Raw genomic sequence first — 26273 nt, forward strand, 5'->3', positions numbered from 1 at the left:
TTAGTTTAGTCAGGTACATGTAGTTGATACTAAGAAATATCTTGTTTGCTCGTCACAATGAAATGCTTTAATAAATATATGGCAAAAGGATAGAGATAAAGCCGATGCTGCTATAAATACCTATTTAGTAGACAATAGGTAGATTAAAAAAGTATCAAAAATAAGAACTATTCTTTGAAATGGGTTTCATCATTACATGGCGGTCTCAAAAATCTACTTTCAAAATCAGACATTGCGTGTGTCAGCGGTGAAAGTACAAATGTTCAGATGAACCGATACTGTGGCGTTTCCTAAATGTTGCTCTAGGAATTTCGATGTTTGATTTTATATTTATTCCTATAAACCGAACGTTACCAATACAAATAATCAGTGCCTAGATTTCCCTCTACTGTTGCTTCGTGGCGGTCGACCTGCTGTAGACCTTGACCCGGCTGTATTCCTTGTAGTTGGCATTCTGCCAGCAGGTGATGGATTTTTATCAACATTCCGAAGTGGTTTCAGTTTCTTTTTCTGGGCCTCAGAAAGATGAATCTTAAAGTTAGGGTACAATTGCGCGCAGTGTTCTAGAAGAGGTACGTAGTTGTAGGAATGCAATGCCTGCTGTATTGTCGTTGGTGTTGGTTTCTCTCCCTCTAATAGAAGTTGCTTCTCCATGAGTATGTATGTGCCATGTGAGCTGAGAAATTTGGTAGCGTATTCTCTGCCGTGCACTTCTAGATCCTGAATTAGTCCTGCCAAAATAAAGAAACAGGTTAAGCAACTATGTAGATGTCCAATGCATGGACGCGAGAAACTGCTGAGGTGCAAAATAATTATTAAATTTGCCCTTTACTGGTAAAAAAACTGATCAAATTTCTGTGAACTGCACTGGAGTATAAGGCTGAAATTTGTACTATTCTCCTTATTCACTTTAAACTAAAAGTAAAAAATTACATAAAATAAAGCATATTCATCAACAGAAATGCTTCGTGTCAGAAAAAGTGATTGATGAAACGCAAAAAAATAGTGTTATCGTTACAAGCATGAATTTTTTGATTAAGTGTAATTGTTGTTACTGTCATTAAAAGAATAGCACGTGAATACCATGTGAATATTATAACAATAAAATGATAAAGACGCCTAAAGGCAACACCGAAAACTACTCTTGGAACAAATAGTCACACACAGTAGGCAAGTATTTGAAGCAAACTACTGCCTAATACCTACTAGTGAGCAAACACTGATATTTTAGGGTGTTTTTGTGATTTTGCTATAGTATTGGGCATTACTGCAGAGGATTACAGTTCCAACTCACGACTATTAAAGGTTGACTTGCAACAAAATTCACATTACAGTTACTTGGTGTCAAAAGATTTATCACGTCTTAATCTGCTGTAGGTGCAAAATATGTGGAAAGTGATTACAAGCTCTTGAAAGCTCATAAACGAACAGCTAATCAATCGTAGCCATCATGAAAACGCCATAGTTTAGAATCCCTTTATTGCGACAGCGTACTCAACTTGACGGGGTTATTGTTTTGACCCGTGATGTTCTCATGTGAAATGAAAGGCCAATAATGTTATCAAGTTATCATGCTTGTGCAGAGCCAAATCTGTACTCCCCTTCAAATGTTTTCATGGTCTCTTGAAAATAAACTCTTTTTACTAATAATTACTCTATTAATGCAGTTTTAAACGTATACATGTACATATACAGTGGTGATACAAATTATGGAACCGCCTTTGTGTTTTAGTGGATAATGCGCTATAACGGCTCTCATATTCGCTGGGTTTGATCTGGATATAGAAAACTATATATCATTAGAAAGGAAATTTTATCAGCTGTCACATTATCTATTTTTCTTTTACATCTAAATACAATTCCATTTCTAACGCAGTTGAATGTGCAACTAGTCAGGGTGTCCTATAGCTAGTCATTCTACCTCATAAATAGTAGTCTAATGAATGATGTCTAAAATTCCTAAAAAGTTTTAGTCAACTAAATTTAACAAACATTTCAGACAATACTTGCATTGAGTGAGACATTGTGCATTACATAATGTAACACATGCAATATTTAAAAGCCCTTCTGCTCTGAGTAAAATTCATACTAGTAAGTTCACCATTATGCCGCAATATCTCACAAAAGAAAGGCGTGCTATAATAATTCACCTTCATCAGCAGAGGGAAATTGTAAGATAGCTTGGTTGCTCAAAGAAGGGTGTATTTACAACAATCAGCAGATGAAACGAAACTGGTTAAGTTCAAAATACTACTGGCAGAGGAAGGAAAAGGTTGACAACAGATTGAGTGACCAGATGCCTAGTAAGACTTTCCTTGGCTGGTAAACCTCTAATCAGTCCTAAACTGGCCAGAAAGTTGAAAGAATCAACAGATACAGAGTTAGCATCATGAACTGTTCACAAATCATTAAAAGATAATGGCTTACGAAGTTGTTAAGCCTATAGAAAACCTCTGCTATCATCTCGGCAAAAAAGGCTCGTCTACAATGGGCACAGGATCATGTTAATTGGTCACCCAAAGAATGGAGAGCAGTAGTATTCAATGATGAGAGTACATTTACTGCGCAAAACCACTCTGGCAACCACTATGTAAGAGGTTAATGAAGAGCTTAAACCAAAATATATTCTGCCTACGATACAGCATCCCACCCGAGTAATGGTGTCGGTATGGTTCTCCGCTGCTGATTCTGATTGATTACATTTTGTTGATGGCATGAAGAATGCAGAGAAATATTGTGGAGTATTACAAAGTGTGTTGATACCATCTGCTAGAAGTTTGTTTGATAGAGAATGCCTGTTCCAGCAAGATAATGCTCAATGCCACACAACCAGAAGAGTCAGGAAGTGGTTTGTTGACAATAACGTTAGCACTCTTACCTGGACGGCTGAGTCACCAGACCCTAACACAATTGAGAATTTGTGGAACAGAATAGACAACCTCATAACCAAAATCAAGCCAACTAATAAAAGAAGATTGCTGGAGCTGATTGTGCAATCCTGGCATCGAGTAGTGACGCCTAAAGAGCTTCAGAGGCTGCCAGATAGTATGCCCAGGCGCTGCCGAGCATTGATTGACAATATGTTGGCCAACCAAGTGTAGTGATCATATTATGAGCCAAAACAGCTCTTTTCAAGGTCACTAAAACCTGTCTTTAATTTTGTTTACAATAACTACACTGTCAAAAATAAAGAAATGGTATTTAATTAATTTTGTTCAGACACTATTTGATAGAAATGACAACTGTTCAAAAGATTTCTAAAATGCCTTCAGTAAACCTCTAGTAATATTTTATAGAAAATAAGATGTGGTTTTTAATTAGTTTCATCAAAAAGCCAACACTGTGACCATTCAAATGGTATATAATTTGGTATAATTATGTAAATTAATGATCATAAAAAAAGCAAATACAACTCAAAACTCATTGCTACGCATCAAAAGTTTGAGGCGGTTCCATATTTTGTATCGCCACTGTATATGAACAAATTTAATTTGTGTGTTTTACATATTTGTTATATATTTTTGTTTTAGTGCTTGCTATATGTAATTACTTGAAGTAGTTATCATGATTTTTAGGATTTAAAACCAATTAAACAAAACATAATGTATTCTTATAAAAATATTTGTTCCAAGATATGAGGCAAGATTCCAAGATATAATTTCGCATTCCAAAGTTTAATTGTAGCCAAATAGTGAAATCAAGTTAATCTGCGCTCCAACTAAAACCTGACAAGAGGTTTCATACGCCAGCTCTGATTCAGTTTTTCTGTTCATAATAAGTTTACTGTTTCAAATTGTTAATAAAATTGTTTCGAGATGTTTGGTAGGTTTGAGTAATGTCATAGAGTCGCTAATGGTTGTGAAACAATGACAGTTGCAAAAATGCATTTCAGACATGTTCGGCATAATTGTGGAGTACCAAACACTGCATACTAAAATCCTTGGCGTGTTTGTTTGTCGACATCAGCCATCTCCTTTGCATTGCTTACGATTCAGCCCTATAAAATTAATAGATATGCATGGAGAGATTAACGTAAAACACGTTGTTTGGGCTGGGCAAACCTTTTTATTTTTGACCAATCTGAACAGCCAAGTTACAAAGCGTTTAATGTGACTTTGGCTTCGTTTGTCATTTATTCAAGATGTCTAAAAATGCTTTTACCATATGGGTTCAATAGCTATGCTGACATATAAGATGTTACCTTCATGCATTTACTAGGGGAATGCCCGGTGTTGCACAAGTGATAAAAAAAGTGCGCAGAAAATTTATCTTTATTTAACATACATGTATAACAATAGTTACCTTTCTAACCTTCAAACTTCATATCAAGGGAAAAGTGTTTTGTGCAGTTGAAATAAATTAAGATAAACAATAAAACAACTGTAAAGGTGTTTAAATGTAAATGTGAAATAATTACCGAGTAATGGCTAAATGAAGTCTGTTTTGCTAAGATTACAGTGAAAAGTTATTTGGTATACAATCTTATGATCTTAATTCATTTCAGTTTTGGCATTGTAAGGCGAAAATGGAGTATAGAGTGGTATAGAAACCCATAGTAATTATCTAATGCAAACACACCTTGTAAAAATCATCCTGACTTTATATACGCACTTTACATAGTAACTTTATTTTATTTTGCTTCACTTTAGTAACGTAACTTTGTACTTTAGTAATAAAACAATATATTAACTTGAGTAACTATAGTTACCTACAATAACTTTAGTCTATTTAGTGGTTATGATCTGCAAGGAAATTTAACATTATAATGTACTGCGTGCAGTACGTACCTTGAGAAGTTCATGCCTTCGAGACAGGTGTATAACATAAAAGTCGAATCTAATTTAAATGGATTTAGCTTACTAAACACATACTTAAAGCTAAGTTTAGATATGTATTTTACTAAACCAAGGCTCGACCTTATCATAGGCTAAAATTTTATCACTTATTTGTTTTTGGTTTCGTTTTTGCTATAATTTATAACGCATAACACTGAAATGAGATAGTGAGCATCGTATTAATCCTCCAGGCGTTGTGGGAGGGATTTCGACTAATAGTATATCGGAATTTTTGTTATTTCGTCGTAATCAGTAGACCAATTGCCAAATGCTAATTTGAGAGAAATTTTTGTTGATATCGTATGGGTGAAAAAAAGTCAAAGAAAATGGCGAAGACGAAAAATATAGTAAGGATGAAAATATAGTAAGGTGAAAAAAATCTTATAACAGGGGCATCGTAACACAAAGACACACGGTATAAATAATAATTTATCGTCTGCAATTGCGAAAAGTATATATAGTATGTGCTACGGATGTGATAAGAATGGCTTAGCCTTGTGGTTAATCCTATTTGTTAGTAAACTCGCGATTTAAATGTTGCAAGTACAAATTCTGTACGAAGGTGATTTTCATTGCAAGAACTTTATCGCTATAACTGGTCAGATGCATGACAGACAACAGACAAACTTTATGATTTATAAAAATTGATTTAGAACAGTTGTCAATAACTAAATTACTACTGCTACAGAGGCAGCTGATGCTACTAACCTGTTTCATCTGAGAGATCTATGAGCATGTCCTTATCGGCAGCATGCCCTGTCATGTTTTTGATGGCTGTCAGCAGGTTGATGACTGAGCACATGGGATTCACGATAAGTGACTGATTATCAGCATATTTGATTCTGATGTACATTTTATTTGGACTGTCAGTAAGTTCTACTTCCTCTTTGACGGATTCAGCAACTTCTTCTTTCTTTGTCTTTTCTGAAAAAAGATAAATCTTTAGTAAAATCTATATGAAAGAACTCAGCATTTGAATGCTGCCGCACATAGCTGCTATGTTGCTAGTCTAACTGACCTGCAAGGCAAATACTTCCAGAAAAGAAAACACTTAAGAAGTACTCAAGTTTCCAATTGCTGCCATTGATTTGCTCTCAGACATTATTTTTTACTAAACACAAACAAGTTTTTTCACCAGTGCCCTGACACCAATACTGTTTAAGTACTGCCAGTATTCCATCTTTCACCTTCATTTTAAGCATATATTTTCACTTGGTTTTAATCGAAATGCTGCAAGTTATCAACAAATTCTAAAAAATTTCTATGATACCAATCTTTGAAGAAGCCTGTCCTGTTGCCATGCAGTCGTGACAAATCCTATTAATATTGATTGTCTGCTATTATACGCTTAACTTGATTTTTAAAGCATAATTTTTTCAAAACAGTTGTGATGTAAAAAAATTTATGACTGATTTTTAAATAGATGATGGTTTGGACTAATGTTAATGAGCTACAATAAAACAGGAAACCATGAGTTGTCTGCTCATTGCTGAGTAATGGTTAAAATTGATCAGGTTTTCTCAAGTTTATGACTTGTAACAACGAACGAATAATTATTTGTAATATATTCACTGCTCGCTAATCAAGTTGCTAGTTAAACTTGCTATAAAATGTTTGTGGGGTGTCCGGAGCGGAGATCATAGATTCCTTTCATAACGAATTTGTTGAAACTGATGCAAGCTGTAACCTTCACTCTCTTCCTGCCTTGTCGTGACTCATGTCGTGACTCATGTCGTGACTCATGTCGTGACTCATGTCATGAGAAGCATTAAATGCATTAAGATTTAAGAGAACCCAGAAAGCAGAGACTAATATTTCATCAGCTTCACCAGCTAAGAATGTGGATCAAGTTGTTGAGAAGGAATCTATTTGTAATAGATTTGCAAGACTCTACACATTACCAGATAATAATTTATAATGTTAGCGTTAATATTTCCTTACCCTTTTCTGGCTTCGTTCAAAGGTGGCAATACAAATAGCAAATGTTTCTCTGATAACGTAGAGATAGCTTACGATATATTTGTTGTTAGCCATTAGGCCTATTGTTTGTCCTTCATCATCCTCGATAAGGCTTACCTTGTAAAGAAGTCCGCCTAAAGGTCTGATTGGTTACACGTATATCTGGCAGAGAATACCGTGATCTGCCCCTTCTGACATTACTTGTCGGGTGCTTCTCATACGCTGCCATGCTATATATTAAAGTATGCTTGCTGCTGGGTGGCGAACAAGATTATGAATGCATCGCCACTGGCAATTATCATCTTAAGAAAACTTGTATTTCAAATTGTTGTTTTTGTATTATTCCAATATGAATAACTCTAGTATATGGGGCTCACTTATACAGATTGCTATTGATTTATTAAAAAGGCAAACAGGATTTGAGAACCATTTGCTTCCACCACTTGATCCTAGCAAACAATTGAGTTTCATCTCACCTCTGACCATATGTTTACTCACTATAAATATAGGCTTGAGCTAGGAAATCAAATGTTTATGCAAACAAACTGCTATTAGTTATCAACTTCAAACTGCCACCCCACTGATGCTGCACCTACCCAGCTGCTGCCTATCTAGATGCTGCTGCTCCCACCCATCTACTGCCTATCTAGATGCTGCTGCTCCTACCCAGCTACTGCCTATCTAGATGCTGCTGCACCCACCCATCTACTGCCTATCTAGATGCTGCTGCTCCCACCCATCTACTGCCTATCTAGATGCTGCTGCTCCCACCCATCTACTGCCTATCTAGATGCTGCTGCTCTCACCCATCTACTGCCTATCTAGATGCTGCTGCACCCACCCATCTACTGCCTATCTAGATGCTGCTGCTCCTACCCAGCTACTGCCTATCTAGATGCTGCTGCTCCCACCCATCTACTGCCTATCTAGATGCTGCTGCTCCCACCCATCTACTGCCTATCTAGATGCTGCTGCTCCCACCCAGCTACTGCCTATCTAGATGCTGCTGCTCCTACCCAGCTACTGCCTATCTAGATGCTGCTGCTCCCACCCATCTACTGCCTATCTAGATGCTGCTGCTCCTACCCAGCTACTGCCTGTCTAGATGCTGCTGCTCCCACCCATCTACTGCCTATTTAGATGCTGCTGCACCCACCCATCTACTGCCTATCTAGATGCTGCTGCTCCTACCCAGCTACTGCCTATCTAGATGCTGCTGCTCCTAACCTGCTACTGCCTATCTAGATCCTGCTGCTCCCACCCATCTACTGCCTATCTAGATGCTGCTGCTCCCACCCAGCTACTGCCTATCTAGATGCTGCTACTCCCACCCAGCCGCTGCCCACTCTGGCGCTGTTACCCAAGTAGCCGCATGATGTGTGTTAACGGTATAACCTTGTTGGCAACCCAGGACTACATGTCATGAAACTATTCTTGTTGCAAGGCTAGAAATGATGTAGAAAATTTTCAGACCATTAGCTTTAAATTCTAGAATAGATGCTTTCTTAGAATAGTTTCTGAGAATAGTTCCATACTTACCTTGCCACAATGCAACCTAAAGATAGTTTTGTAATTTTCCTGCATTAATGTAATTAGTGCAAGTACAACTATTAATGGGATGATTGTCAATTCGATTCAACATGGTTAGTTATTAAAAAATGGCCAAAATCAGGTGTCATCATATTTTAACAAACTTATTGGAGTTACTATTTAGGTTTGAGATGTGTTCTCACTTCATGCTGTACACACAATCTTTAGAAGGATCACCAATGTTACAACGGGTGTCCATGTATGTCAAACTCTGGGTGTAAAATGTGGGCTGCAAGTGCAGGCCATTTGCGAATTCATTTGAACCTGACATCTCAAAATCAATACATCAGTATAATCAGCAGGTCATATTTCTTTACGAAACTTGAGCCAAGGCAGCAGCTATTAAGAAATACGTGTGATATTTGGAAACAAGCATATATAATTGACAGAGTTAATGTAAAGGCGGGAACAATAAGACATAATGAGGGTGTCAGACGGCATTTATTACTAGTCGGTGGTCTAAAATCGAACTGAATGAGCTTTTTTAAACCTAATTAAATCGCAATCACCTTTATTCTTGGCTATGTAACTGATTGCATAGGAGCCTGCCTAAAAATGTGATATCAGCTCCCTATAGGCATTGTTTACATGAGCATGTAATCTTTGATGGGTTGCTAACGCCACGCATGCTATTCAAACACGCTTTTCCTGCTCCCTATCATTGTGAATACATGTTCATTCTCGTAGCACTTGGTGACGGCTGCCACTCCAAAGAAAAGACCATGGATGATTGGCTTTAGGATCTCCGTGTTCAAACTGATTTAGCTGTCGATATTTATGAATCATAGCGGCTAGTAAGGGTAATTACCAGTGGTTCCCGAATATCATATTTTCTGGTTGCTTGCAGGGTTCATCTAAGTAACGTTTCTAGTTTCTATGGTGCGATCCATATAGCGGTTTTTTATGACAAAATAAGTAACAGGGTTTATTTAGACTTCAGAGGCACTCAAAACTTACAATAATAAAATATTCATTAAACAAGGGCCGACAACCATAAAATTATTTGCTTGTTACTTGCACTCGAGGTGTCACACTTATGTCAAGTGTGTTCAATCCATGTACAGTAACATCGTAATGGGGTTGCAGACCAAGTTATTAGCTATAAGGGTAAACAAGGGAACACCCATTGTTACTAATTGTTGAATGACCTATCCTATAATAAGGGTAACTGTGATGACTAGGAATAATGGGTAAATTGACCTAATCAAGTCTTTGGTTATAAGTAATCCATAGGTTCCTGTTTGTAATAAGCAGATACAGAGCACATTTACGTGATATTCCATGTTATTATTTGCAGCTTTTGGCAGCCAATATCACACCAGCCATCTCATATTTGGCCAAAATTTTTTAGAAGTTCAAGGCTGGGAAGGCCTATTATAGGATTGATCATATTAGCGCATAGAACAAGCTATTGAAAGGCACAAATATTGCGCTCTGAGCATCTTGAAAAGGAATCAACCCTGTCTAGATACATCGCTTATCACAATTTACAGTCCACAATCTGCAAACTGAGGCACAACACACTACAGCCAACACAACTTTCGTAAACCCATATTTACTAATAAGCATTCTTATAATCTTTCTTCATGCATATTCTGGTATATCAAAGACAATAAAATCCGTGAATGTTTGGTGGTATTGAAGCTTTTTTGATACAATAACATTTTTCTCTTTATACAAATGTTGGATTTTCCTGCATTTCTGCTGAACATATGACTATAAATACCAACATCGATTGAAGGATATGGTCTGGATCTACAAACACGTTTCATCGCGCAGATTATGATAACACTTTAGTAATACACTTGCCTAAATACACTTACCTGAAAACCAACTGCTTACATGACCAGTTTAATCAGGAACGCATAAGCCAACAAATGGAAGGTATGAAAAACTGAGAGGCCTTGGTTAAAATATGACCTTCATAAATCGAGTCAAACATGTATCTACCAAACTAGTTAATACTTACATCTCTTGTCGAGCTCGTTCGCTGACCTATGCCTTACACACTGCTTCTACTTATCAAGTAATATGTTTCAATTTCTTATCATAGTAGATGTTTGTGAAACGTGGCTGACCGATAATGAAACTGACGGAGGTATATACCCTGGTAACTTAAGTAGGAACGCGTGCGCGTACAATGCAAATTGAACTCATTGACAATAGTATGTATTCATGTTATAACGCTTAATCTTTATGAAAGACAAACAACACGCATGGTATGACAACTATAGAAATAAGATTATGACAGTACTGGAGCCTATTGGAGAAAGAGTGAAAAACAATAAGTGGTGTTAATTGTAAACTTTCAATCTGTAAAGCCCGCTGAGACTGTTAGAATTGGCAGCACCAAATACATTGTTACATCATCTGTATGCACCCATTTATTCACACCTGATTAGTGTTATAAAGCAGCTGTATCATGTGTGAGTGCAAAAATGTACTTAGCAATAAGTGCATTGCAATAGGTAATATTACGAGGATATTTTAGTTGCAGGGCAGTGGTTTTGAAAAATTATTTACATTTAAACCATGATGTAACACTTTTGGTGCGGTTATTTGACCTTATCTATGATTAGTTGATACAAAATAGCTTCATCACAATGATTGGTTGCTATAAAGTCAAAAGCTTGTAGGTTTACTAAACTGACAACTGAGCTTCCAGTGAACTGCCGTGAGTGATATTTCTACAAATTAAGATATTATGGCAAGGGAGTAGAAATCAAACGGTAGCTGAGCCTCTAAGGATTTCTGACTGCCCAGAAATGTAGTTGCTTAACCAGCAAAAAGCTATTCAGAACAATGAAGAGGAAATTAAAACAATAAATACAGTAGATGCAACACAGAGATCCAAACTATAAAACAGAATACAGCATGTTAGTAAATAGCTAGGTAACTAGCTCTAGATTTCAAAAGAGACACTGAATCTTCATCACAGATTTATATTTCAACAATTTACTGTGTGCACACTCCAAAACCGTCTATAAAGGCAACTATTCCTATATTGAGAGAAGACAACTTCACAGCTACAGTAGCATATGTAGGCTAAAATAAACTTTTCTAATGCGACTTCTACGAAACCGTACAGATAATTCACATATATAGACAATAAAAGAGAGGCCATAAACAATGAGCCCACAAAATAATTTAGTTATTTCCGTATTGTCCTTATTTTTCGCATCTCCCTGTATAGCACTTGGGCTTGAGCTGAAACATAAAAACAAGACAACTGCAGCCATTCTACTAACAGTACAGAAGACACTCGAGACAAACAAGACCTCTCTAGTATCAATTCTGCGCGAGAAAACTCAGAAATAACTTTAATTAACATTTAATTATTTGATAGAACAACATGAGTATTTTACACTCTACAATAAATTCCTATTGTTTCTATAATAGGTCAATACCAGGCTCACACCGAAAAGATACACACCCACATCCCAATAAAAAAAAGTATACACTACTAAAATCTCATAGGTAATTCATTTGAGTCATAATGATTGTTCGCTGGCACATGACCAAATCACATCGGCTTGTCAGCGGTTATATATTGGTCAGTCACTAGTATGATTGCATGACCATGGCCAAAATTTCGGCTGGTTTATAACTAACTGCTAAACAATTATGAATATGAAACGACTATTTCTTTGTTACGATTGTCTATTTAATTTAGATTTACTATTAGACTAATAGCTGCTTGTCACACAGAGCAGATGTAATTGGGTTTTAAACCGAAATAAGGAAAACACACAGCTTCTGTGAAATCCAAATTTTTCCAGATTGTTTAACTCAAAGGATGCATTAGCATATGCTAATGTTGTGCAGCTTTGATGAGATGGACAACAGTAAACAGATGGTATTTTAAAAACGCTTGTTGGGAAATATATCCATATAACTTTCTAAGTATAGTACTTGGAAAGTTATATGTATTAACTTTCATAATATTTGAACTTCCTTGTAATATTCTCTCTACACTAAAATATATACTCCATCGATGTAAGGATTCGATAACAAGGTTATAGAAACAAATCACCTAAAAATGTCACATTTACAGAACTAAAGAAACAGAAGAGCCAGTCAAAAGTTAAACTGCAACCTCTACGCATTGTACTTGATTCGTGTGCGTGTGTGAAAGAAACCTCCTGCACAGAGAGCCACTTAAACAACCAACACAGCGAACAAAGGTGATTGTTTTAATAACTTTTTCGTATCACTAGACAATATTTAGCTGGAGCAGTGATTTCTTATAGAATAAAGGAAGTGCACTGAAAAGTCAGCCCAACTGAGAAAGTAATTAAAAGAATGGCTTTATTATGAGGAGTCAGAGTAAGAAACGACTGGTTAAGCAGTGAATACAGACCACTGTGGTCGAACAAGAAAGTGAAATACCTATGGTTAAACGGTATTTTTTGCTTTGCACCATTTCTATTTGTTCAAATCAATCTTTAATCGACGTTTGCTGTAGTTGGACGCTTCAAAGATAACTCCTCCCTACCATGGAATCACACAAGCCTATGAAGATGGATGTCTCTTCTCTATGTGAAACTACACACGCCTACCGAGATTGCTCCTTCCTTGCGTGGAGCCACACAAACCTATGAAATTTGACGCAGATAACTCTACTTAGAAATTGAATCCCCCAAAAGCACCTATGATTAATGGAAATGGCAAACTTCAGGCATTTCAATGGCTGGATATCCAGTTTGTGTTCAAGACCGAGTGTTGTAATTTTTCCTGAAATTCTAATTAAAGCCAAATTAAATACATGTATGTAGTAAAAAACTGAAGACCAAACCACTAAATTTGTAACAGCCCAGCTCATATAGAGCTGTATACTGTACAGCTCTATATGAGCTGTACACTGCTATATGAGTATAGCATATAGTATATTGTACAGTATACAGTGTACAGCTCATATAGATCTGTACACTGTATATTGTACAGTATACAGCTCATATAGATCTGTACACTGTGTATTGTACAGTATACAGCTCATATAGATCTGTACACTGTATATTGTACAGTATACAGTGTACATCTCATATAAAGCTCTACACTGTATAGTATACAGCTCATAAAAATCTGTACATTGTATAATGTACAGTATACATCTTATATAGAGCTGTATACAGACGCTCCCCAACTTACGAACGAGTTACGTTCCGAACGATCGTTCGTAAGGTGAATTCGTTCGTAAGTTGCTTCAGTGCTATATTTTGTATTATAATTTATGTTTAAGGCATATACATGTATAAGTATATTGAAGGTTTATATAAGTATGTTTAAGGCTTGTATAAGTAACCTGTATTGGTTTGTACTGAAAAAATATTTAATAAAATGGAGAGAATACTGTGGTGGACGTGGAATACTGTGGTTTCTTATTTATTGTATGTGTTGTCCTTTTTATTATATCGTTGTATTAATCGTTATGCTATTGTTATATCTGATATCCCGTCATAACACTATCACTTATCGTCACTTACATTGTTGCCATACCAATGCGCTAGCGGTCCTGTTTATTCACCTTGTTAGCCGGTGTTCTTACCATTTGCCGGAACGGTTGATATTATTGTATATAAAGGAGCGCGCTCACTAGAGGTGGAATGAGACGTCTCAAGTATCGACCTGTCTCGTCTTGTATCGGTCTCGTCTCGACTTAACTATTGCCAAACTCGAGACAGGAAATAGAACTAAAGCGCCTGCACACGGTTGTTAAAACATGGCTTCTTGCGGTGGCAACAACTCCATATATTGTAATGGATTGCGGGCAACTGCCTTTAAAGTTATACCCGGTCCGTTACTACCTGTTGCTATTGATTATGTTGGCCACTGAGTCTAATCATGTAGTCCGGACAACGGCCCTGTTATATTTTAGTTCGGCCCTGTTATATTTTAGTTCGGTTCTGTGTCCTTAAAACAGATACCGGGTCGTATCTAATTACTCTCCGGATAATCCAATTTAATCAATAAGACTTTTGCGGGTAAAATATCTGTATTTTATCGTATCGTGTCTAAACACCAACTGCCCTTCATAAAATTCGGGCCTCTTTACGTATATACTACCAATCGCGGGTAAAACTTGCCCGGACACGGAGAAACGAACGGAAGGCCGTGTCGACCATAGTCCGTGTTCGGTTAACAATGACGTTTTGTTCGCTCAATATAAGAATATACATGTGCATGTATACAGTAATTAATATAATTTCATGAGTACAATTTAAATATAATTCACATACTACAGTTAATACACAAACAAAATTTAACATTAATGAAACGATAAGAATGAAAGTGTTATCGTGTGTTATTTCAGTTGCGGTATTTCTTTGTAGAGCGACGGCTATCGGTTTCATTACACATTACATTAAAAAGTAAGACCTATTCAATAGATGATAAAAACATACATTTACAAAGCAATATGTTTATAATAATTATGATCAATCAAGCTCAAAATTCTTAGAATATATAACTTCGGTATTTTAGAGCTGTTTGTGACACTTTTGTTTACAAAAACTACATGCATATCACTATTAAAATGTTGTATTTAAATCGTTTACACCAGGTGAAAATTCAATCTAATAATAGTTTTATTAATTTTATATATACCAAGTAGCTAGTACTTGTGTAGTGAAATCATCACCAAATGCTCATTATTTTACTGTCTCGTGTCTCGAATTTTTACAAGACAGTGTCTCGAGTCTCGTCTCGAACTTAAAAAACCTGTCTCGTTCCACCTCTAGCGCTCACTTAGTTGAGCAGAGTAGATAGCCGTACGCTCCTCGGCTAGTGAAATTTCCTTCGCTAATAAAAAGCTGAATGAAACTACACGCACTTTCTTCTCTTTATTTATTAGTCTAGATCGTGTCAGGTAAAGACCGGCAAATTCCTTTACAATACGTACAGTAAAAATAAAACAAGTTCTTCGCGCACTGGAGACACGTTCACGCACTAATGCACTGCAACGAACTGGGCAGAGGAAGGTGGATGCTGGGTAGTGCTTTTGAGTAGTGCCTCTTTCCACCACTAATACATCGGTAATACCGTCACTAATAGCGTCGGACATACACGCAGACATGTTCGTATGTACCATTGTTCGTAACTCGAACATACTTAAATAGGGGAGCGTCTGTACTGTATATTGTATATTATACAGCTCATATAAAGCTGTACACTATATATTGTAAGCAATACAGTATACAGCTCATATAAAGCTGTACACTGTATATTGTACAATGATACCGATAAACAAGTGTACCTAAAATAGACTGTATGTAACATGTGCTCGACAGGTTGGTAATTACTAATAACTAAACGAATTTCAAATTTAGCGTAGAAATCACCTGGAATTTATGAGATTTTGCTATATATGATCCCCTCTGACTGTATAAACTCACCTCCAATTACGCATTCAAGAGTAGAGACTGAATAAATTAAACTATCTTGACTTCACACTAGTTGAGGTTCTTCAAATATTTGCCATCAATTTACATCTTAATGAAAAATATAATATCTCGATGTTTCTTAGACACAGTTATCTACATTATTGAAAAATAGCCCCTCATGTCTAAACTTTACTAAACATTGATGAATGCCAACTAGTGCCTGCGATCTGTAAATATTTACCTATCACCTTTCAAATAACATAGGAATTTGCATGACTTATATCTATCCTACATGTATGTTTAAAAGAGCCTAATATCCTTCATCCTTTTCATACTGAAACGTCGCAAGGCTGTGTTTTGTAGACAACAGCGCATAAGATCAGCAATGTATCTTAGCTCCTATATAGATAGTTTGTTTATATCAGCCGTCACTATGTCATTACAACAGTAGAGCTGCAAATGAAATGTTAACACATTTTCTTCTAAAAATTGCTTTTTCTACTAAAAGACAGTGACATGTGAATATCGTTATCTTATAAAATTGTCACCTCAAACCGAATTTTGGCTTGCTTTTTTTGGCCTGTTTTTCATGAAGATGTGACAAAAATTTTTTTATGACTTCATACTGTAACAGTCAATTCATGCTTAGATTTATGACTTCACCCTGTAACAATTAATTCATGCTTAGATTTATCGACTTTACACTGCAACAGTGAATTCATGCTTAGATGTATCGACTTCACACTGTAACAGTCAATTCGTGCTTAGATTTATGCCCAAACCTATCCAGCTTTGCCTATCTTTATTATTGCCAATTAAAGGTTGACTTGCAACAAAATTCACATTACAGTTATTTAGTATCAAAAGATTCACCATGTCTTACTCTGTTGTGTTGTAGGTGCAAAATATGTGGAAATGTGATTACAAGCTCTTAAAAGCTCAAAAACGAACAGTTAATCGCAGCCACACGAGACCGCCGTAGTTTGGATGCTTTTTTCAAAACGGCTCAAATGTGACGTAGCTGTGGTAGATGGTTTCTGTTTACACTTTCATGCAACCTTATTCGTCTAAATATTTTTACAAATATACTTCACGCATTCAATAAAACCGTGTCTATTGTTCTTACGCGTCTGTTTTATCGTCATTGTAATGCTGTCACTTTTAACACTGATATCTTGTAACTTACCGTAAAAATTCGTTTAATTTGTTAGGCTTAGCTTGAAGGAGTACATATCATTGTCTGATAATCATGATGAGCCTGTTGGTCACTTTTGATGAACGAAAAGTGCTGCAGAAATTATTTGCGAAGTATTGGGTCACATGATCAGATTACGACTTGCCGATTAGACCAAACCGAAACAAAACTGTAAAGTAGCGAGCATCTACAATGTATATTTGATACGGGGTCTTCGGTAAAACCCGAAGTGTTTGTCATAAACTAGTGCTACGATAAGTTTTATATTGAGCTTTTTATTAGCCTTTCAATTCACGTGAGAACATCACGTGACAAGACAATAAATAAATTTCATGACTCCGTCAGAGAAATAAAGAGATTCCAATCTGAAGCGGCTTTTCGTTTTTGAGTTTTTAAGAGCTTGTAATCACATTTCCACATATTTGGCACCTACAACACAACAGAGTAAGACATGGTGAATCTTTTGATACTAAATAACTGTAGTGTGAATTTTGTTGCAAGGCAACCTTTAAGTAATATACATGTATTTATATATATACAGTGTCTATATATATATACAGTGTCTATATACATGTATATATACAGTGTCTATATATATATACAGTGTCTATATATATATATATATATATACAGTGTCTATATATATACAGTGTCTATATATATACAGTGTCTATATATATACAGTGTCTATATATATACAGTGTCTATATATATACAGTGTCTATATATATACAGTGTCTATATATATACAGTGTCTATATATATACAGTGTCTATATATATACAGTGTCTATATATATACAGTGTCTATATATATACAGTGTCTATATATATACAGTGTCTATATATATACAGTGTCTATATATATACAGTGTCTATATATATATATATATATATATATATATATATAGACACTATATATATATATTTATATAGACACTGTATATATATATATATAGTCAAACATGGAAAAACTCGCCCTCGGATAGCTCGAACACATGGTTAACTCGAACAGTTTTGTCTGGTCCATTCCCACGCAATGATAAATTGCTTCAGATAACTCGACCTCAACTTCGTTAACTCGAACAGTTTTTGCCCAACGGCTACCGAGACGGTTGTTATCGCTTTAGAAGATCACTTTATTTCAAGCCATAGAGATAAACCCCAACTTTTAATAGTTCGCTTAGCGATGGTTCTACGAAGGCTAGGAAAAGCGAGGTAACCTTCGCATAAACTTCAAGAAAAATCGGCAAAATTGATCTTGGTTAAAACGGGGTTAAAACGCTCAAAAGAAAAATATGTCTTTTCTTCGGAGCATTTCAACAGCGATCAAGTTTTGCCAATTTTAATCTGAAAACGTCCTGGCAGTCACATCACATAAAACAACAAACAAATCTCAAGTGATAGAAAAATCTTTATACTTTCTGATAAAAAATTTTAAACTTTACATTAGGAGCATTTAATTTGAAACAAGCCAATCATGCTTTTGATTTGACTGTATATATATATATATATATATATATACATCTTGATATTTTCGCAGGAGTTTGTTCAAACATTGACAACCATGCATTTTAATTGATGACTACGCTATACTTCTTAAATATATATACATGTAGAAGGATAAATTCGGATGCTTTCATATTTCTAGTGCAGGCGAAAAGGGAATTTTACATATTTAAAAAAAAAGAAATAAGGTTGATAAAAACTAAACAAAAATGTTGCTAATATTAAATGCAGCAAGCTTTCACGCTGCTGCAATAGTGCTGTAATAGTGCTGCAATAGTCCTGTAATAGTGCTGCAATAGTCCTGTAATAGTGCTGCAATAGTGCTGTAATAGTGCTGCAATAGTCCTGTAATAGTGCTGCAATAATGCTGCAATAGTCCTGCAATAATGCTGCAATAGTGCTGCAATAATGCTGCAATAGTGCTGTAATAGTCCTGTAATAGTGCTGCAATAATGCTGCAATAGTGCTGTAATAGTGCTGCAATAGTGCTGTAATAGTGCTGCAGTAGTGCTGTAATCGTGCTGCAATAATCCTGTAATAGTGCTGCAATAGTCCTGTAATCGTGCTGTAATAATGCTGCAATAGTGCTGCAATAGTCCTGTAATCGTGCTGTAATAATGCTGCAATAGTGCTGCAGTAGTGCTGTAATAGTGCTGCAATAGTCATGTAATAGTGCTGCAATAATGCTGCAATAGTCCTGTAATAGTGCTGCAATAGTGCTGCAATACTCCTGTAATCGTGCTGTAATAATGCTGCAGTAGTGCTGTAATAGTGCTGCAGTAGTGCTGTAATCGTGCTGCAATAGTACTGTAATATTGCTTGAATTGGTAAATATCCTCAACGTTGCTCATACAAAAAACTAGGTAAAATGGTAACGTAACCATAGCAATATTTTATGATAAGATTTGTTTTATAATGAATACTAGGCTATAAACTTAGTCTTTAAAACGTTCTAACAATAGAAAATGATGCCATAATAGGGCAATGCCTAAAACGGTTCTTTTATTTATCCAAATACATAACTACATAACTTTTGTATTTCATTGACCTGGGCGACTGCTAACATGCAAGGGTACGAGCTGACTGAATAGTTACACGAGGTAATTACTTCTGACTATAATAAAGTTGTCCCGTGCAGAGGCTCGCAAGTCATAGACAGCAGATACACCTTACAAATTCACAAGAGTATTACATTTGCCATATTTTCCTTCACAACAGTTGAATTTAATACTGTAAATGGAAAAAAAAACAGGTGACAGAGCTGGCCTTGTCAATATCTGGAAAAACCAACTGTTGTCACATCTACATATCTAACCATTGCATAATGATATTCCTTCAGACGTGACACCTCACACTCACCCAGAGGATCAAAAAGGACGCGCTCCATTTTATCCGCTAACTTCGGTCGTATCTTCACATATTTATGTCCTGTGCCTGCCACACTCTCAAGCATCACCAACACTATCCTTCAATAGATAATCGCAACTATTAAACCAACGTGTTGATACCATGGTAATATTTAATTCAAGATTCTTTTCAAACAAAAAATGTGGTATATTTCTTCCTAAAGGAAGTACGACTGAAAAAATAACTGAGCATTCTACATATATTACAATAATTTATGTTTTGTTGTTCAAAGTGAGCAAGAATAGCCAGTTCATGTTTTACATTTGTTACCTGCACAGGAACTTGTCGGTGACTAGCAAATAGTAATCACATAAAAAACTTTATATACTGAGCAAAACACACATAGTTGCTTTGTCATAGAGTCCTGTAGTAGTTCAATGCTTACAACACTAAATTTACTGTACCTGCCAAGATTGCTGGGAAACTATTTTCCTAATATTTTGTTGTAACAAAGTTACATTTCAAAGATGAGAAACTGCTGTTCAAATGTAAATGACTACTTTTTAGTCAACTTAATATAATGAAGTTGGCTACGTTGACCTTTTGGTTACGTACGAAAATATATGCAGTATTGTTGAGGCATCAAAAATTTTTAAGTCAACATCCTGTAAATGTACTCTTGAGCTTGTAGTAAACCAAAGAAGACAAATCAAAACTAAATTTTATCTTAAAACAGCCAATTAATTTTTTACAGTGCAACAAGCTTCATTAAAAATGAAATGTGATAATATTGACTGAAAATTATGAAGAAAACTTGACAACAAAATTTTGGTAACCTTATTCAACTAATTAAATATGTGATTACGTCAAAATTTAGTTGATTTTAATAATCCATAAGGATGTTTTTCCATCATTTGAAGCTGTTAGTTGCTTTAGGGGATTTCATTGTCAAGATATTTGAAGATTAAAATCGGCGAAAGTTGATCGTGGTAGAAATGCTCAGAAAAAAAGATGTGCTCAGACTTGCCCAAAATGATGTGAAACAGTCAGTCTGTCTCTGTAGTGAAACAGCCTGTCCCTATCTCTCGTATTCACATCGGCTATTGCGATAAAAGTCTAGTCTTACGAGGCTCTCTTGGCATATAATATATGGCAAGAGAGCCTCGTAGGACCGCCAAAATAATATTTGCCATGCTGCAATTTTATTTTGTAATTGCTGATTGCTAGAATCAAATTTTTAATCTTGCTACAGATACATAATTATAAATATCTGAAATGCTTCAAATAAAGGTAATTGAAGCTTTTTCATATTATTTTCCTCTAAATGCTATGTAAACATCTGAGTACCGACTACGATTCCGCCAGTCTACGATAATTAGGTCGTCAAGTTGAATTATTTTATCGCAGCCTTTGTATTAGCAAAGTTTTCAGTAGCTACCCACACTGGAAAGCAGTTACTAGATAAAATAATCATGCCACATCTTTGTGTGTATTTTATTTCATTAACAGTGGAAATATAACATTAAGCAAAAATGAAGATATAGTTATAATATTGATTGAGCGAAACAAAATAAATGAAAGCTTAGTTCCTACTCGTTAAGGCATAATGAGGCCCACATGCGCAGTAGCACTGAACATAGTACTTTGAAAAGACTATGTTCAAATATATGGTGAAACCAACTGCATTCCTAGTCTGTATAGGCAACGTTATCTAGTCATCCCACAACCAAACACGAGCGGAGCGAATGTTTGAGAGTTTTATGATAAATGCATGTGCACACGACTCATGAAAATTATTCATCAACGTCGCAAACCCTTGTACCGAAATCTCATTAACAAATTTAACCATTTTGTGTAGAGTCGTTTAAGTATAATAACGATACAAAACACATAAAAACCTATTTAAATATGTTACCAAGTCTTTGTAAATTGTCGACAATATCTTAAAACTTACCCATCTGATCGGATTATACACAAATAGACAAATTAATTGGGCCGAAAATCGTTATTAAAACTTCCCAAGACTTATTTTTATCAAAATTAAGACCGGCAAACGAAACGCCGAGCGACAGAGAATACAACCATTAAGTCGTGCGCATTTCACGAGAAAATCACGTGCACATTTCACCAGTCTATAGCATTGTCGAATTGCCGAAGGTTTCTGTAATTAACGTAGAAGTACTGAAATATAATCGTTTCTTTTTTGCCGATTTCAAAGTAACTGACATTTTGGACACTTTTGAGTACCTTGGTATTCTAACTGATGTCCAAAGCAGTGAAAGTAAAGGAAATGATATTTTTTTCTAACGATTCTTATGAGATTATTACAATATTTAATTATAAGTTTGGATGACTATTGAAGTGTTATAAGTCACACTAACAACATCGATGATGGGAAATATGTGACTGTTATTATTTTTTCTAAATAGTTTTGTTAAATAGATTTTCTAAAAATCTATATAAATATCCCAACTTCTTGATATTGTTAGGCGATGACGTTTTGAAATGTAAACCAAATTGTGCATTGGTTTTCTATTATTACTGTATTACTATATTAATAATATTGGTTATTATAATAATATCAGTGCATTTTACTTCTAATATTGCATTTCTTCTATTGCAGGGGAGAGATGTAAACAAATAAACTTTTTCTTTCATTATTGCTGTTTGTTGTACATAATAACACCCACACCCAGTACATTACAGCTACCATTGCAGTTATCCTATTGCACTGCAGTGCCATTTGACTGCTAATAATGCATTTCTCAACCATCAGTACCCTTTATTTTTTCAATATCACTTTGGTCGTGGGCTGTATGTCAGGGGAATTTCTAGTTAGTATCAATTTTCAGAAAAATTTTACTAGCTACATTTGATTAAATGATCAAATTGACAAGTGCAATACAAATGGTTTTTGAGTTGACCAATATAGTGAATGCAAAACAATGTTAATTTCTTTGAAATAAATCAACCCACTAAATCTGGCAAATGATTAAAAAAAGCCATTTTTGCACCTGGTTGGCGGTTTTTGGCTTGGACTTATCTGTTTTTACTTAGTAGAGTAGAGCATATAATTTGTTGAGTAGTTCTTAATATTTAGTCTGGTAGAATTGAGTCGAGCTATGCAAAAGTACCTGTCACTACAGCTAAGATCGCAGTTCATAATTCAATCTATCAGACAAGATCTCAGCACAGGTGGCAATGGGGCGATGATGTATTCAATATGTTCTGCGTATGTTTTGCAATATTTTCAACAATATCATTTTATTATATAATTTTTACAAGTCAAAAAACTTTCATCTCAAGTTTTTATTGAAACTATCCATCAAAGTTGTGGCCACTCACATATTTTTAGCCCATATAATAGGACATATTACTTTACTGCAGTAAACTCAAACAAAACATATAATAATTTCTGTTCAGCACACATTCATGTCTCTCTTTCCCAAGTATGGCAGTTTTCACACTGACACAACTTCTCCACTGGTGACGCCACCTAAACATCCTACAATCAATAAAACAAATGTAATAAATATGTGTCATTCATAGATATGTCGTTCTAACATGTATCTACTGTAAGCTTTCAATTTGAGAGTTGGATAAATTGAAAGTTTAAAATTACAAAGTGAACAAATGTTTAAAGAATAAAGAAAGCATAATATTATTATGCTTTATTAGTTATCTTGAGGTGTCGACTGATGTTCTAAAAAAAGAATCAAGGAGATTGACCCACTAGAAGCTGAGATATAGCCAGCCAAACACAGGTCTACCTAATAAAGAATCAGAGGAAAACCCTTCGAAAATCCCGAGAACTGTGACGTATGAAATCGACTTAATGTTCATGTGCCGGAGTTGCGCACCCTTACGGCCGTTACGTATGATTGTTTTGGCTACGAGATGTGAAACGCTTCTCGCGATAGTAAATAATCTACAGACTAGCTATATAGCAGAATGGAATATATATATAGCGTATAGAATAAATGATGTAACTAATATAATTTGTAGAAAATTCCAAATGATAACCGAGATTGATGATTGATTTAATTGATTCCATTTATCAGCTATAGTTAAACAAATCTGAACAACGCTAAAGATGAGTCTGAATAGGGAAGCTAAGTAGGAGAACAACAAAACTGAGCTGAACTAGCAAGATAGCGGAATGTTGCGAAATAATAGATGCGTGTAATTATTTTAAGCTAAAACTAATCTACACGTCAGAGGGACTGGTTCGGAATTGTCATAGCAATGATTGTTAGGCCCAATTTGATTGTTCTATACTTCCAGGGATTAAACCAATTAAAACGCCGTGATTGTTATAGGAGAGCGCATTAGTTGGCTTAATTGACCAATGGCACACCAGTCGATTTCATACGTCATATATTGATGATTACCAAAACACTTGTTTTTTGGTAGACCTGTGTTTGGCTGGCTATATCTCAGCTTCTGGTTGGTCAATCTCCTTGATTCTTTTTTTAGAACATCAGTCAACACCTCAAGATAAATAATTAAGCATAATAATATTATGCTTTCTCTATTCTTTAAAGGTTTACTTGCAACAAAATCCACATTACAGTTATTTGGTATCAAAAGACTCACCACGTCCTACTCTGCTGTATTGTAAGTGCAAAATATGTGGAAATGTGATTACAACCTCTTAAAAGCTCAAAAACGAACAGTTAATAGGTAGGTTGGAATCAATTTATTTCTCTGACGTACTCAAGCATTTGGTTGTTATAAATTTAGGCAATTTGTTATCACGTGAAATGAGAGGCCAATAAAAAACTTCTCGTAGCACTAGTTTATGACAAACACTTGGATTTTACCAAAAAGCCCATATCAAATATAGATGCTTGCTACTTTACAGTTTTGTTTCGGCTTGGCTTAATCGTAATCTGATCATGTGACCCATATTTCTTGCCAAACAGCACGGAAAATACCTGCAGCATTTTTTGACTATCACATGTGACCAATAAACTCGTCATGTCTATCAGAGGATGAGGATGACTTCTTCGAGCTAAGGTTAAAAAATTAAACGAATTTTTACGTTGGGTTTTGAGATGTGTGTTCAAAATGACAGCATTACAATGATGATGAAATAGAGGCGTAAGGACAATAGACATGGTTTTATTGAATGTGAGAAGTGTTTGTGAAATTATTTCGACGAATGAGGTTGCATGAAAGTGTAAACAGAAGCTATCTTGTTCAGCCAAGTCCCATTTGAGCCATTCTGGAACGGGATTCTAATCTACCGCACTTTTGTGATGGCTGTGATTAACTGTTCGTTTTAGAGCTTTTAAGAGCTTGTAATCACATTTCCACATATTTTGCACCTACAGCACAGCAGAGTAAGACGTGGTGAATCTTTTGATACCAAATAACTGTAATGTGAATTTTGTTGCAAGTCAACCTTTAACAAAAGCATATACGTATAAAAGCAAAAGTATACCAAGACAACAATTCAAAGCTTTGTTTCTGGGAATTAACGATGAGTATTGATCAATCTATTTTACTCAATTTCTACAAGTCAGAAGTGAACATAAATTGTAATCATAAATCTAATTTACTAGCTAAAACTGCCAAAGAAAATTTGAAGCAGATATTATAGCTGGGTGAAACGATAAAAAAATTATGAAACGATGATTGGTGATAGCAAAAAGTTATAATTTTATCAATTAGTAAATGTATTTTGAGTACTAAAATTATTACCTTTAGTTTAGTATATCAATCGGAGACTCAAAGTTAAAGATAGATTTACCTCAATTCTCCTCTCTTCCTCTGCAGCATAACACTGCTGACACCTGTGAACTCTAATCATAAGCTGCCTGCTGCAATCTTTAACCACCTGATGCTCAGAAAACGCCGGGTCACTTTCACTGGAAGCCTTGTTACAATTCTGTTGTTCATCAATAAAACATGTCGATGCAGTAATTCAGTAAATTAAATAACGATGACGATGCACGCTCTAGTAATTCAGTAAACTCGCTAACGACAAGAATCTTCGATATCACAGACAACACGTTTGATTAGCGATAACATTTATTATGACCAATATAGGAATTTTGTGCTGATGATTGGCTAAAGAGATAATATATGTATCGCCCATGGACTCTTTCATATACGTCACGAATTCCGTGCCCGCTTAAATCTGAGCGTTTAAAAAAATGATCCCCTTCAAACGCTTATATCTGTGAACAGCGCTAGTCTACAAATATAAAAATGACATCAAATTGTAGCTGATGTTTTAGCCTTATATTGGTCTTAATTTCATTTGATCGACTTTTTTGACGCAATCACATCTTTAATGTTAGCATATGTATACATCTTCTCGCACTCAATTGCTGTTAATCTGGCTGACTTTTGACAGAATGAAAATAGTTTATAAAAATAGCCTACATAACATATCATTGGCGCCCATGTTTTTTTTCTAAATAACTTTTATAATATACTATTTGAAGCAAAA

General features: G+C 35.4%; 1 protein-coding gene across 1 annotated transcript; it reads right to left on the reverse strand.

Annotated features, from left to right (window-relative positions):
* Positions 1–82: 82 nt before the first annotated feature.
* LOC137399488 (uncharacterized protein CXorf65-like) lies at positions 83–10430 on the reverse strand. Its single transcript, XM_068085623.1, has 3 exons — positions 10354–10430; positions 5544–5759; positions 83–731 (listed from the first exon to the last, which is right to left on the reverse strand). The coding sequence occupies exons 2-3, from the start codon at positions 5686–5688 to the stop codon at positions 367–369; spliced, it is 510 nt and encodes a 169-aa protein (XP_067941724.1). The 5' UTR covers positions 5689–5759; positions 10354–10430; the 3' UTR covers positions 83–366.
* Between the last annotated feature and the right edge of the window lie 15843 nt (positions 10431–26273).

The sequence above is a fragment of the Watersipora subatra genome, chromosome 7, assembly GCF_963576615.1.
Source record: "Watersipora subatra chromosome 7, tzWatSuba1.1, whole genome shotgun sequence".
Lineage (NCBI taxonomy): Eukaryota > Metazoa > Bryozoa > Gymnolaemata > Cheilostomatida > Watersiporidae > Watersipora > Watersipora subatra.

Coding starts and splice junctions, on each gene's coding strand:
- LOC137399488 (XM_068085623.1), bottom strand. CDS start 5,688: ATGTACATCAGAATCAAATATGCTGATAATCAGTCACTTATCGTGAAT. Junction 732..5,543: donor AGATCTCTCAGATGAAACAG/GTTAGTAGCATC, acceptor TTATTTTGGCAG/GACTAATTCAGGATCTAGAA.